This window comes from Drosophila navojoa, chromosome 2 (assembly GCF_054131105.1).
Source record: "Drosophila navojoa isolate 15081-1374.11 chromosome 2, UAZ_NAV_1.0, whole genome shotgun sequence".
Taxonomy (NCBI): domain Eukaryota; kingdom Metazoa; phylum Arthropoda; class Insecta; order Diptera; family Drosophilidae; genus Drosophila; species Drosophila navojoa.
In genome coordinates this window covers 27,482,764-27,497,757 of record NC_142890.1, presented here as the reverse complement: position 1 = coordinate 27,497,757, position 14,994 = coordinate 27,482,764, and the positions used below count along the sequence as shown (strand labels likewise).

General features: G+C 38.2%; 1 protein-coding gene across 1 annotated transcript; it reads right to left on the bottom strand.

Moving 5' to 3' along the window:
* Positions 1–39: 39 nt before the first annotated feature.
* Positions 40–14,059, bottom strand: Gld (Glucose dehydrogenase). Its single transcript, XM_018112376.3, has 4 exons — positions 13,667–14,059; positions 5,368–5,546; positions 5,190–5,310; positions 40–2,061 (listed from the first exon to the last, which is right to left on the bottom strand). Exons 2-4 carry the CDS (start codon positions 5,533–5,535, stop codon positions 473–475), a joined length of 1,878 nt encoding a protein of 625 aa, XP_017967865.1. The 5' UTR covers positions 5,536–5,546; positions 13,667–14,059; the 3' UTR covers positions 40–472.
* Between the last annotated feature and the right edge of the window lie 935 nt (positions 14,060–14,994).

Sequence of the window (14,994 nt, the reverse complement as noted above, 5' to 3'; positions counted from 1 at the left end):
AGTCCGACAATAGATCGATTCAGTTACCAAACAAAAACATTTTTAAACTAAATAGTTGCTGTTTAATCGAACAATAAATACATGCGAGAGCAATATTCTCATTCATATAATACAAAATTAATAATATTTAAATGAATGTTAAACGAAATCTAAATAGTTCAATGGGCGCTTTGATTGGCTGTGGTCAATTTTGCTCTTCTGTCGAAAAGCGTTCACGAAAATTGGGTAAATAGCGTTAAATTAACTTAATGAGTGTCGGGAACTGTAGTGTAGATCGCGCAACGAGGTCGATGTTTAGAGTGAGGATCATAATGTATAGAAATAGCCGAGTTAGTATAGCCAAAGGTTACAAATTTACAAGTATATAATTGTACGATGATGTATAGAGTAGTTTAGTGAGTTAGCCTTATAAATAATTTCGCTCAACTTTGCAGTAATTCTTCATGGAATCTGTTTTGAATTGTTTATTCTTTTAAATTACTCTATGCAGCGTCCACGTTGCATCTACACGTCAGACCTTGGCTCCCCAGGCCCGCTTCAGCAGATAGGCGCCCTTCTCGGCAATCATTACCGCCGGCGCGTGCGTGTTGCCGGACGTTACCTTGGGCATGATGCTGGTGTCCATCACGCGCAGTCCCCGTATGCCGTGCACCCTCAGCTCGTGATTGACGACGGCCAGCGGATCCTGAGCTGGACCCATCTTGCAGCTGCCGGCCTGGTGGTTCTCGGGCCCGGTGTTCTGGCGCACCGCACACTCCCAGTAGGCGTCGCTGCCGAAGGTGTGCGACTCGCAGCCCTTGACAACGGTCTTGTCCAGCCGCATGCCATACTGCTTGAGGGGCGAGCTCTGCGATAGCCTTATAGCAAACTTGATGCCCTCCACCAGGGTCTTTACGTCATGCTCATCGGTCAGGTAGTTGGCGAAAATGCGAGGCGGATCCAGAGGATCGGAGGAGCGCAGCTGAATGGAGCCACGAGATCGGGGATTCAGCACTGCCGGGAATATTTGTATGGAGCGCGAGTTGTTGGAGAGCAGCTCACCCACTTGGCCCGTGCGCGCGCAGCTGGCCAAATAGCCGCCGAAGTAGAGCTGTATATCCGGCACGCCTGGGCGCTGGGCCCAGCGTGAGGACAGCTTGGCGGTGACATCTGAAATGCCCGTGCCCGACATGAGGCCATCGCGGAACAGCAAATACTCCATGGCGGTGGCCCAGTTGAGTGGCGCAGTGTCCGCATCGTCGATAAAGAAGTTGGTGAAGAAGGCCACGTGGTTCTGCAGATTCTTGCCCACGCCGGGTAAATTATGCACGGGTCGCACATTCACCTGCTTCAGCTCCTCCTTGGGGCCCACGCCGCTGAGCAGGAGGATCTGGGGCGAGTTGACGGCCCCAGCGCTGAGCACCACCTCCTTCTTCGCCATTATCTTGCGCGTGCTGCCGAACTGATCGGTGACCTCCACGCCCAGCACGTTCTTCGTGTGCGGATGAATCAGTACCTTGGTAACTGTGGTGTTCAGCAGGATGTGCAAATTGTTGCGCATGCGAGCGGGTCGCAGGAATGCCCTTGCGGAGCTATAGCGAATGCCATTGCGCGCAGTCATTTGGGCGATCATGAAGCCCGTGGCATTCTGCCCGTTCAGATCCTGCACCGTGTAGCCCATTTCCTCGCCGGCCTTGAGAATGGCGTACGAGAGAGGCGGATTATAGGGGAACTTGCCAACTGGCATTAGACCTCCTTTGGCGTGATATTCAGTGCCCACAGCATCCAGTTCGAGATTGTCTTCGGACTTCTTGAAGAATGGCAACACGTCGTTGTAGGCCCAGCCGGGATTGCCTTGCGCCGCCCAATCATCGTAGTCCTCACGGTTGCCGCGTATATACATCATGCCATTCATCACCGATGTGCCGCCCAAGACCTTACCGCGTGGCCAATAGCAGCGCTGCTCCATGGAGGACAGGCACGCCATCGGCTCCGGCTCCGTGTTGTAACGGTAGTCAATGTCGCTGCCAATGAAGTTCAGGAACATGGAGGGTATCTGAGCGCCCACCGGCTCATCGCCACCTGCAAAGTAGCAGACAAATAACGATATCAGTTGAAGTGTGATTGAATATACCACTAGCAAAATTATAAATATATCAATATTCAAGGAAAGTGAGGCAAAACACAAAAAACAATAAAATAAATAATTAATTGAATATGATTAACTGGTAAACTAACGTAGCTCATTATGAGCATGGTTCAATTAGAGAACCGAATACATTATTATTATACTCATTAATTTTTTTTTTACATTTATAATTTATAAATTTGAAATTTATTTGCAATTGTTCATTTTTGTTTTATATGTTTGAAATTTGTTTAGTAGTTTCTGCTAAATTAGTTAGCGTATTATTTATTGCTTTGCTCATTTTAGCCGTCGCCATGCCAATTAATTTCTACTAATTTTTTTTGTGACTAACACAGTAATGAAAAGAATTAGGCTGATTGAAATACGATTGAGAGAAACTCGAATTGTCATTTGTACATTTGCTGATATTATCTAAAGGTGATTCTTAATTTAATTTTTGTATTCTTCTTTCAGTTTTGAATCAACATTCCAGAATTTCCGTTTTGCATGAGCACACGATTTTGTTGGGCAATTTAATGCTCATCAATTAATTAAATCAATGCAAATAAAAGGGTATCTGATTGCTATTCGAACCGTGGGAGCTTGAAATCTCACCGCAAGCTGTCTAAATAATAATTTAGCTTGTCGTTTTGTCAGCTGCGACAAAAACAAAGGAAATTAATTTCAATTGTAACAAATTGCGAGGAATTTTAGCTAATAACTAGTTCCACAAAATAAATTCGTTTAGAATGTTTATATGCTGTACACGAAATAAAACAAGATTATATTAAAATCAATCTGAGGGCAATTTTTATTATTTATGTACATCACAAATCAAAAAAAAAAAAAAAGAAGAAAAGATAAGTAATTAGCACACGGGACTTGATTGTATTTATGTATTTTGGCTTGTATTTATTCATATGAAATGACATAAATAATATAAATAAACACGCATATCAATTAAGTATGCAAACAAAGTCTGGACTCTTTATACGAATCTCAATTGCGAAGCAAATGTTATTAATGTTAATATAAATAATTAGATAGAAGATACAAACCTCTGAACAGCATTTAGAACAGAGTCAAGCACCTTTTAGATGTATTTATATAAGGCGCAGTAACTGAAGACCTAAAACAACATATATCGCGCAGCCCCGTAAAATAAAAACAAAAGCCTTTGGAATACAGTCGTGGTTGGAATACGCAGAGCTCTGCATTTGAGTCATATTTGATTTAATAATCTCAAGAGACAATAATGATAAAGTTAGGCATTAAAGCTTATGCATAAACGAAAGACTTAAGACACAAACTTACGAAACAAGCTTTGCCGATTCTGACAGAGCTTCTCACATTTATTTTGCATTTAAATTACATATTAATTATATATATATATAAAGAAATAAAACGTGTTTTGACCTCAGCAAAAATACATCCGCTGAAGATGCACAACTCACGCAGATGGACGACATTGAATGAATGAATAATGATCCGAGCCGAAAGACGTCTATCGTCTATTGTCAGAATTGGAAATTCAAAAGTGTCAACGCCGTGATTAGGCATATTTTTGAGTGTGCAACCAAGTGGAACTAACGCACTTAGCCACAACAGCACTTAACAAGCACTCGCGGTAATATAATATGGAGAAATAGCTAATTGTTGTAAATGCACTTAGGCCATTGTTGGATCATTAGCACCAACGCATTGACAATTACAACTCACTATCTATAAAATTGTTTGTTGTTGTTGTGGTTTTTTTAAATTTGATTTTGGTTTCAGTTCGGCAATTATTATAATTAGTGACAAGGCATAGTAATTGTTGCACAATAACAACTAATTAAAGGGGTTACAAGCGACGCTAACCCCAAAAGCAACCCAAGCAGTGCGAGCTTCGGCTGCCGATCAACCAATTCTAGTGTTAATGGCTCTTCAAGGTTAAGAAACCGAGATAAATCATATTCCAGCTGCCAAATTAGCATCCTTATCAGTCTATGACCCAAAGACTGGTTGCTGCCTGGTACCGACTCAAGTCCGGATAATTCACAAAAATATAAAAAGTACCTTTGTAATTTATGATTTTTGAAATTCAAATGCTTGTCACGTAAGCACACAGCTTTTTAACTTTTAACTGGATATACAAGTTAGGTAAAGGCCCCAAGCCACATAAGTTTCGCAGAAGAAATTATATATACATATGTGTATAAATAAACAGATGAGTGCTCGAGAGCTGTCAAGAGCATCAAATGTCTTTCGCTTCATTCTTCCAAGTGCTCTCTTTAACGATACAAAAAAAGAATCGGATTTATTCTTATTCGAAACTTGTCCCACAATCAAAGATTGAATCTCTTCAATCTCTGTGAAATTCACCAAATAAATTAGAGCGAATAGATCAGGTTTTTTTTTTCCCGCACTTCATCGAGTATAAATAAATAAATAATCTAGAGCAATAAATGCTTTTATTGAGGCACGCGAGCCAATTATGCTTAAGTGCTCATCGGGCCAAGTGAATGCCCTTTATTGAACTGTTTGTCCGCTTAGTATGCGCATCTTAATTCATTAATAAAAAGCTGCAAAATTTGTGAGTCGATACAAAAACAATTGTCGATTGTTAAGTGCAAAAAGGCACTGAAGCGTTAAATAAAACCCCTGCAACTGGACAGAAAGACCAAGTGGCATACAAGCCCATAAACAACGTATATATACTTATTTGCATAGGCGCAAATTACCGGCGGGGCGAGTCTAAAGGGGCAAGTGGTGGGTGTGAGAGAGGGGGTCAGCTCATTTATTTTACATAATGCTCAAGGCAGTTGTGGTTGCTTCTTTGCCACAATGTTGTTGGTGTTGCATGTTGTTGCTATTGTTAACTGTTGCTCAAGTGCCATTGCTTTGTTTTTGTTTTTGTTTATTGTGCGGCTGTTGCGGTTAAGCTTCAATTACTTTTAAACAAATGCCACATAACGCGCGTCTAATTGCCCGCAGCACCCCCAGCTGGCAACATGTATACACACGCGGGCAACATGTTGCTGGGGCGCAGCGCAACATGAGATCGTTTAGCAGCTGTCAATATCAATGGTATACCACTTACCGGCTTCAATGAGCAGCACTTTCCACTGCGGCACCTCGGAGAGACGTGACGCCACCACAGAGCCAGCTGAACCGCCGCCAATGACAATGAAATCGTACTCGTAGTCCGGCTCCGAGCGGAACTGCATTGAATAGCAATCGAATTAGAGATTCGCAGCGGCATTTCATTTTCGACTTACCCTTGAGCTTGCCCGTCCGCATGGATCTTCCAGGTCGCACTGCGAGCGTATGAATACCTCGAGCAGGCCCATGAATAGCATGAATGCGCTGCCGCCGCATGTGGAGGCGAGTGTTGGCCCGGTGGGCACGCCCACCAAACAATCACAAGCTGATGTGCTGGTAGACATTATTCGAATCGCTGTGAATAGCAGTTAAAAGTAAAAGACTTAGACAACGAACTTAATAATCATTTAGTAGAAACAAAAGACTTGGGCAACAAACTTGAGCGTCATATTAAACATGTATATATATATAATTTTTTGGCAAATTAATGTTAATTATCAATAACAATTAAATACATATTTTATACATTTCACAATTAGATGTGGCCTTGCAACTGCAATCCATTGCAAACCTCCAAGAGCCCGAGCGCAATTTGGTTAACCACGTCGAAGACAATGCCTCGGCTGACGTCGCTAAAGAGGCGTCGCCGGGGCACGCGAAGTGTCCATAAAGCAAACACACAAACCCAAACATTTGCTGACTGCCTCTGACCAAATTGCCGCCAGCATTGGTAATAGCAAAAGGCCAAAAAGCCGACGTAGGCAGAAGACAGACAGAAGTCATAGCTCATCATCAGCAGACGTCGAAAAGAGCTTGGCTTTCGGCTGCCTCGTAGTTCGCATAGTTTCACATGACCTTAGCCCAATGCTGGCTAGAGTGCTGCCTATCTTTTATCTTATTTCATCTCTTAGCTCTTTAAAAAAAGAAATAGGAAACTAAATTCAAATTTCATAACGCAGCTCGTTGAGTTCATGGCGCCTAAAACAGAAGCAATTGTTAAATAATACGACCAGCTGTAGTCCACTCTGATTGAGTAATAATCAAGCCAGTCGCTGACTCAATTGCAGTTTGGGTCAGAAACTCTGAACTGGACGACAAAACTGAAGCTGATCTTTGGTATAATGGTCGACTTTTGGAATTCCGTGTTTAATTCAATATGGAATTTTGCTTTCTATTCAACTTGGTTGCGAAAAGCAATCTTAATTGCTTTATTTATATGGCTTACTTTGGTCACTAAGACGAAATGAAAACATACTTAATTTAATGTAAAGGAAAAATGCTTTCAGTTTATATAAATAGCGAATAGGATGACCCTGATTTCTCGAATTTACATAATCAACTTGGCTCTTTTGCTATATTAATTCTTTATATAATCAACTAATGATCAAATTGCCTATTCATTAGATGCATAATTAAAATAACTCAATTTGTTTTTGTTGTACACTTTTCACACAGTTTTTGGTAAGCAATTACAGGGACGGCCGCCCACAATTCGAGGTGCACAACAATTTAGCTTAATTTTTCAGTTTCTAAGGTTTTTGGAGATGTCTACAACGTTTTTGACCTCAATTAGAGACTGAGCGACTCGCCTGAATTTGGCCAAAGCAATCAAATTGCAATTTGTAAGTGCAGAGCCAAAAACAGAAAGTTTAACAACCAAAACCGAAAACTGAAGCAAATAGTCACAACAAAATCGAGAAGTTCAAGCAATTGCTACAGTTGGAGATCGCGATATCGACTTGAAGCAATGATGGTGCGCGCATTTGACATTTGAAACACGATTCGTTCAGTTTCTATTTGTATGCGCCTCGCTTCTGGCCTCATCTGGTGTCTCAGCTACAGTTTCCAACGGCAAAGTTGAAGGATGCCTCGAAAGTAAAGCATATAGCATACGCAGCGCGCACGCGAGCGTGGAAAATCTGAAAGAGAGGCAGTTGACCTCGTGGCAAGTTTTTCCATCAGGCCAAAAAATAAATAAAAGCAAAAGCAAACAATCAACAACTACCAAAAAAAAAAAAAAAAAAAACCAGCTGAACTTCAGAGTATGGAAAATGCGTGCAGAAATCGTGCACAGTTGAATCTACGAAATAATAAAATAAACAACAATAAAATACTTAAAAGTTGCTCCAAACAACTTTTGGCACTACTGACTTGAATAAAAATGTGCAGCGGAAAACTAGTTGAGGGTGTTATGGCTATTACTAAGTTACAAGACACCAACGCGTGAAAAGGATGATTAAAAAATAGTTAACAAAAAATTTAGATAAATAAATAAAATAAAATAAAATAAAAAAATAATTATAATAATAGAAAATAAAATACTACACAATAAAATAATAATAAATTAAACTAATATATAATGAAAAATAACTTCATTTAAGTTTCTACAAATCTCCTTGATACAGATTATATTTTTATTTTGATATTTTCAGCTATAGCTAGACAACTTCTCAACTCAAGCTTAAAGAAATATATTTAGCATATATTTTATATTTAAGAGAAATATATTTAAGATAAATAACTAGTCCTCCAATAAGTGGAGGTGGCACACATGTTACTATACAATGATCAGAATCCCCAACAAGCAAAGTTGTCAGCTCTTCAGGCATTGGGTAATTATGGCTATGATAAGAGATTTAAATCTTTATGCTAGGCACTTCCTTTGACAGCGCCAACTCCCTAATTAGCTGTTGTACATCTATGTATATATCTCCATATATCGCCGTGTGCACTGAGGCGATGCGCCTGTCGATAGCGCGAGTGCCACACATCAATTGTTGCTGCGGCTGCAGAGGCCATAGCATTGTATTCATGCTATGGGTACGTATGATATCTTCATTGATAGGGTTGGCATTGTCTGCACGGCTTTGAAGGTTTCTTTCAGGTGTCAGTCAGTCAGTTAGTCAGTCAGTCAGTCAGTCAGTCAGTTAGGCACTGCGTGCGGACTCGTGCTCATTGAGACGTTGCGCTGGTGTGAACAAGATAGTTATTAAAGAAAGATACGGCTGTAATCTGGCATATGACTGTATATTTGACAGCTTCTCTTGATTATTACTTTTGTGGTGCTTAATAATTGTGGGAACTCTGCATTTATTAGAATAATAATAATAAACTAACGGAATTTATGCGTGCCATGACAAAGGCGTTAGATTAAAGCGTGCGATTGTCGGCGTCTGCCTTGCGTAACACTCGTTATAGACAGGCCCTGTGCTAGGCAGGCTCAGGGTCTGTTTATCTTGCTCTTGCATTCATATTAGCTGCAACTTCTATTGCTAATAACAATAATCGACGATCAAGAGCCGTAACCAATTTAACGCTGTGCACATTGTTTGGCACTTTGTAGCTATTAATTTTAGCTGGCAAAACTGGCTGCACAAATCAAAGCCAACTGTTAACGAGAGCGAAATGGATAAAATAGATAAATAATACCGAAAAAAGCGGCGCAAGAAACGGGTCATAAAACGCGTCAAACCGACAAACTGGCCAAAAGTACGCATAATTTAAAAGAGATGCAAATAAAATGAAAAGCGAGCAACAAATGAAGAGATAAAGGAAAAACAATCATAATGGCCAAATAAGACGCAGCGTGTTGCCGATGCGGCTATTACTATAGCTGTTGTTGTTGTTATTGTTGTTGGTGGTGGTGTGCAGCCGGATCTATAAATTAGCAGCAACATCAACGCGACGCGCTGTGGCAGCAACAAGCTAATGTAATGCAAACATTGCGAGTGCCACGATATTGATAACTGAACTGAACTGAACTGAGCTGGACTGCAGCTGTAACTGTAACTATGGCTGTGGCTGTGGTAACGCCGGCGGTTGGCCATTAGAAATTGGCCAAGAAATCAAACAGTGTGGCGGCTAACAACGTTAACAACAGCAGTAGCAGCAGCAGTAGCAGCAGCAGCAGCAATTGCACTCGCAATTTAAAGGAAGCAGCCGCGCAATGCCTGGCTAAACTTGGCCAATGCATCTGAAAAGTATCTGTATCTGTGGCTCTGTGTCTTTGTATCTGTGCCTCTTTCGGATGCCGGTGCCGGTCTCATGGTTTAACTTCCTATTTTCACTTTCGTTCGCCTTTTGGCGCCCAGGCTGGCCGTACGAATGCAACAACAACAACAACAGCAACAACAGTAACAACAACGACTACAACAATTGGCTAAAGTGATTCGGTTGTTTATGTTTTTCGTATTCCTTTTACTTTTCTTTTTTCATTACTCTTGCTTTTGCTTACTTCGCATTGTCAACGCGCTTTCAGCAATGTGCGAATATTTTTATGTGAGAATTCGCCAATTGTTTCTGTTATTTATTTATTTTGTTGTTTTGCTATTGTCATGCCCGTCACGTAAGTGTTAATTTTGTATTTAATTCGTTTCGCATTATCGAAATTTTGGAAATTATTGTCAAAGATATTTGTGTGTATTCAAGAAGTTATGAAATACGCCTTCCCCATAAGAGAAATTTGTGTAAGGTATTTGATTTATTTTTAAGTAAATAGATATCTGATGTAAGTAAAAATATATAATAGTGGAAGTAATATGTAATGAACGTTTCATTCTATAAGAATCTTAAAGAGAATTGCTCTTTTTAAATTTGTATTTATTTCAAAAATAAAAAGTTCAAATTTTAATTCAATTCTTACAATATTTCCTTTTACAACTATTTTCATTTTTGAAGCATTTATTTTATTTTATGGTAAATAAATATAAATATATGCATATGAATTTTGTTGTATTCGATTTGAGCATTTGAAGATAAGTGTCAATTGCGGGTTTTTTTTCAATAGTTGTTTTCGCGAGAATTATAAACACATTCAAATCAAGTATTGATAAGAATCTGAGGGAGACAATAAAAATGTAAGAAAAAGTCATTAGAGGGGACAGAGTTCAGCCCAGTTCAATTGTTAATGTCTAATTATTTCCAGCTAATACAAGCCCTCAATTTGCATAGCACGATTTGGTTTTATATACCCCAAGCTTTTCGCTTGAAACGGAAATACCATAAATAATACTTAAAAATTTGCTTCCACTAAAAATCCAGCTGGAAACGTGAATTTCTGTTTTACATAATTTACTAAAGATTTTTTTTATTTATGTTGTTGTAGTTGCAGTTGTTGTTGTTGTTGTCAGTTTGTTGCACGAACTACGTGATTGAATATTTGCAACATTTCGCTGCATTTGCATTTTCACCCAAAAATTTTCAGTTGCATTTTGTGGTGTTGTTGTTGTTGTTGTTGTGTTGCAACTGCAACATGTAATACCCTTGGCTGCCCAATGCACTGCCGCTGGGCTGATGCTCGCCAATTACATTGGCAACAACTACAACAACAGCAATAGCAACAACCACATTGTGACCACAATTAAGTTTAAAGTGAAATTCTGCAATTGCTGGCGCATCATTTGAGCAATGCTGAGATGAGCTTTGTGCCTTTGATTGATCGCTGGTTACGTGCTGAAAAAGGCATAAAAGTAGATAGCAATAGCAACACCAGCAGCAACAGCAGCAACAACAACTGCAAATGAAATGTGTTGCTGTTTTGGCCTCCAGGCGGATGCAAAAGTGGGCAGCGCGTCAACGGCGCTCGGGAGCTGCCTGTCAGCTGAGTGTGGCACCGTGATTTCTGCCAAATACCCGACACTAACAACACTTTTAGTTTCATTGCTAAATGAGTGAATTTGTTAACAGAGTTGTTGCTATTGCTGCCGCTGTAATTGAAGATTTGTGCAAATTTCTCACGCTTATCACAGCACGGCAGCATTTCTTATATCGATTGAATGGCAACTGATCAGCCTTAGCTTCAGTAGCATGTGATTATAAATTATGCTATTTATTTTAAAAGAGAGTTTCATTTATAAAGTAGCCATAGAATGTTTATAGATACTGAATATTTATCAAATATTGTTATACTAATAATATTAATATTTATGAAATATTAACGAAAATCGATTGAATTAAATTTGATTATTTCATAAGTATTGAATTAATTTTATAACGCACTAATTATCATAAATACATGATAATTTATTTAATATTTATGTTGTACTTTCTTGAATGCAATGTTAATTACAAATTTCGTTTAAGCATAGATAATTTGCATCAATATGTGCATATGATACGAAATCAAGATACACTTGGAGTGACCCGCAACGTAAGCCTTTGGCTTAAGCCTTTCGACTTTCTAAAAAGTAAATATGCATAAAATGATATGCTAATCGAAAGGCAGTTAAGTATTCTTGAATGCCAGGCCGAGACTTCAACCAATTGACCGAGTGCTATGTGACCCAGTTAGGGTTTTATTTTAGTGCTGTCACCGTCTCGGTGGCATATGCCACTTCTAAGCTAAATATAAGATCTGCCATAACGAATTGTAAACAAATAGTGGCCTGGCCGAAGATCATTTAAATGGCAAAAGCCAAATGGAGCCGCGCTGCAGAGCCAGGCCAAGTAAAAGGCACACAGATCGCAGTTAAATGAATGAATAAGTGAATGAATAAAAAGGGAGCCAGCAACCAGCAGGCAGATAAACAAACAGATACCAGCAAAAAGTCAATCGTTCAAGACTGCCAACAATAGGCAACAGAAATCCTATAAAAGTAGCAACAGCAACAACAATGGCAGCGAGCTGTGCAGCACGCTTCCCAAAAACAGGGAGATACAAATTGTATCTTTAGCTGACATTTCAACATGACTTTAACTACAGCTCCAACTTTGACTCGAGTGCGTACGTGTATGGGTGCGCGCGTGTGTGTGTCTGGGTGTGTGTGTGTGTTTGTATTGGCAAATACGTTTGTAAGGCTTGCTTTTTTCTTGGTTTTTCGGTTTTCGGTTTAACTACATGCCAAATCTGTCAAGACGGCACAAAAGAAAGCGAGCAATCGGCGTGGGTGTCTGGCGGTCAAAGCACTCGGCACTACAATGTGTAGCTGAGCATTTCGTTTCGTTGCCCGCAGCTGACACATGTTGAAGATACCCTAGATAATGGATGGATTGCCAATTGTTAATAAACCGCAGTTTGCCCCCAATAAAAAATGATTTATCATCATCTCGATTCGTCTTCCCTTCAGGCTTCAATGTACCCGATCTCTAAGACTATATTCCATATACATATATATATGTATACTTATAATGAATATATACATTATATATGTGTATGTTGATATATGTTTTTGCATTGTAAAAAAATGTGCGAGCTTTCGAAATTTTTGCTTAATGAGTTCAAGTCAAGTCGTAAAAACGTAAATGACTTTTATATGAATTATTCTTTTATCCGCAATAAAATTGATTGCATTGATTTGCAATTGAGATTAAGTTCAAATTACCTATACTTTGTTTTTGTTTCAATAATTTGTTACTGAGTATGCGATTTTGTTGTTGTTTTGATATCGAGTTCAATTTTAAAGAAATTAAAAATAAATGAATGAAACGTGGCCATTGCTTAGGGTAGGCCAGGAAAGTAATATGGATCGAATTTTAGAAATGTTCTAATTCTATTCTAAATCAAAGAGATGCCAAAATTTAGTAACATTTAATATTTTTAATTCTGTTTACTCTTCTTTCACCTTCTCCACTCGAGACTCAACTAATTACCTACTTAATTTTTTTTACTTATTCATTAACTTTAGTAGATTAATTTTTAAAACCGGCTGAGCAGCGTCGCCTTTAAATTAATGAATATTATTAATTATGTGGTAATTGGTTAAAGTCTCGATATGATTTATTGAAACCAAATAAAGGGTATCTTCCAGCTGTTTGGCTGTGTCGTAGTTCAGGCTGAGTTCCGCGCTTCAGCTCTAAAATTAAACAATATAACTAGTTTTTTGTTTGTATTAAGTGTAGCAGTTCATAGGGTTTCCTCGTTCAAGCAGTCTTCACTAACTTTTTTTTGTTAAAAGCTAAAATGCATTTATAAACGGATATTCACATGCATTCAAATCGATTGCAGATCTTGAGACAAGTCTTGACGTCTTTTACAATGCCTCAAGCTTCCGTTGGCAAAAACAGAAGAAGAAGAAGAAGGAAAAAATTGAACCAAAAACCGGGCTAATTTCCTATTACTGTAATGAACGCTTTATGAACCGCTATAACGCAACACCTTTATAAGTGCTCGATACAGTTTTTCATTCGAGGCAGACAAAGCAGAAATCGAACCGATTAGCGACTACTTGGGTCATATAAATATATATATGTATATGTATATATGTGAAAGAAAAACCTGTACAATGGGCCAAACTAAAATTAGAAGCATGTCTAAAAATCGTGAGATACACAGACACACACACGCACACACAGACATATGGGTAGAGGCTCATAAACATTTAATGTTCGTTAATTGTGTCAATCCGTAACTGATTTGAGTACTTTTTTTTTTTAGAATTCGATTGCAAATTGTAAGCCAAGTTTGTTGCCAAGTTCCGTTTAGGGAGCTTGAACTGCCATTGGCGCTTCCTCAAAGGCCAAAAGACGGGAGTTACTTACGTTTTCAGTGCCCGGGTACAGTTGTTGGCCAGTTTCCTTATCGGTTGGCCACCACACAATTAGCTTTTAGGCTTACGAATTCGCTGTAAGACGCTCCTTATTGGCAATGCTTTTTGGCCAATTGCACAACGCGTCGAAGATGTGCAGCAAAATTTGTCAAAAACTATTTTACAAAAATGTTTTTCGTTTCTTCTTTTCTTTTTTTGGGCTTGTTATATGCTTGACACACACAGTTGCACACACACGCACAGTACTTAGTTTTTCCTTTTACAGCTTGAACGGGCAGCTCATTAGCCCGCTTGCAGTCTGGGCCTGGCTAAGAGCTTAGTAACTTGTTTTGAACTGCGCGCAATCGCAGACCGTCGTCGACTCAGCGTCTGGCCGGCAAGCGCGGCTCTTTTTAAACTCCCCTCACAAAGCCCATACGAAGCTTCAGCGGCTGCCCGGTTCATTTTGCAGTTCGCGAACCAGTTGTTCCAGTAGTTTGGCTTAAAGCTGGATTCGCGCTCTCTGAAAGCTTCCAAATTTTAAGCTTCGTGAACTATTCGAACCATTCCAAATTTGAATTTGAAGTTCGTCTAATATATACATTAAAAATTAGCAATCAGATTTAAATTTCTTTTTTTTTTTTTTAAATAGTTGTTATTAGTATTATTTTTATTATTATTATTATTATTTTTTTTTTGTATTTGTCTTTCATTAATTAATTCAATGAAAACGAAAAGGTAAAATCATAATATAATGAATAGTTTAATAATAATAATTTTAATTTAATAAATTTTACATTTTATTATTATATGATATAATACCATAATATATATATACAAAATACCATATACATGAATATTTATTAATATTATTTTTATTTATTTATTTGCTTCTTTTTTTTTTGCATAAAATAATTTAATGAATAAGGAAAAGTAGAAGTAGGTTATAAAATATGAATACATACTTTATAAAAATAATCCTAAAATTAATAAAATATTTATAATATACATACATGTATAATATATTGAAAATAATAATAAATAATAAATATAAATTCTATAACATACAGATATAATATTTAAGATCATCTATGTGCGATACATTAAATATTTATATTATATATTCTTGCAATTTTTCTTTTTTTTTGTACTATTTATTTGTAAATATAAATATATATGTATATACTGTGCATTATACAATAAATTTTCTTTTTTTGACCTAATCGTAAGACCCAGCCTCTTTCAATTTGAGTTTATCCCAACGAGCATTAGGGTGACTCATGCAAAAGTCCCACAATTTCCGCCAGTGTTGTAGAGTTTGTTTACGTCAACCCATCGCCG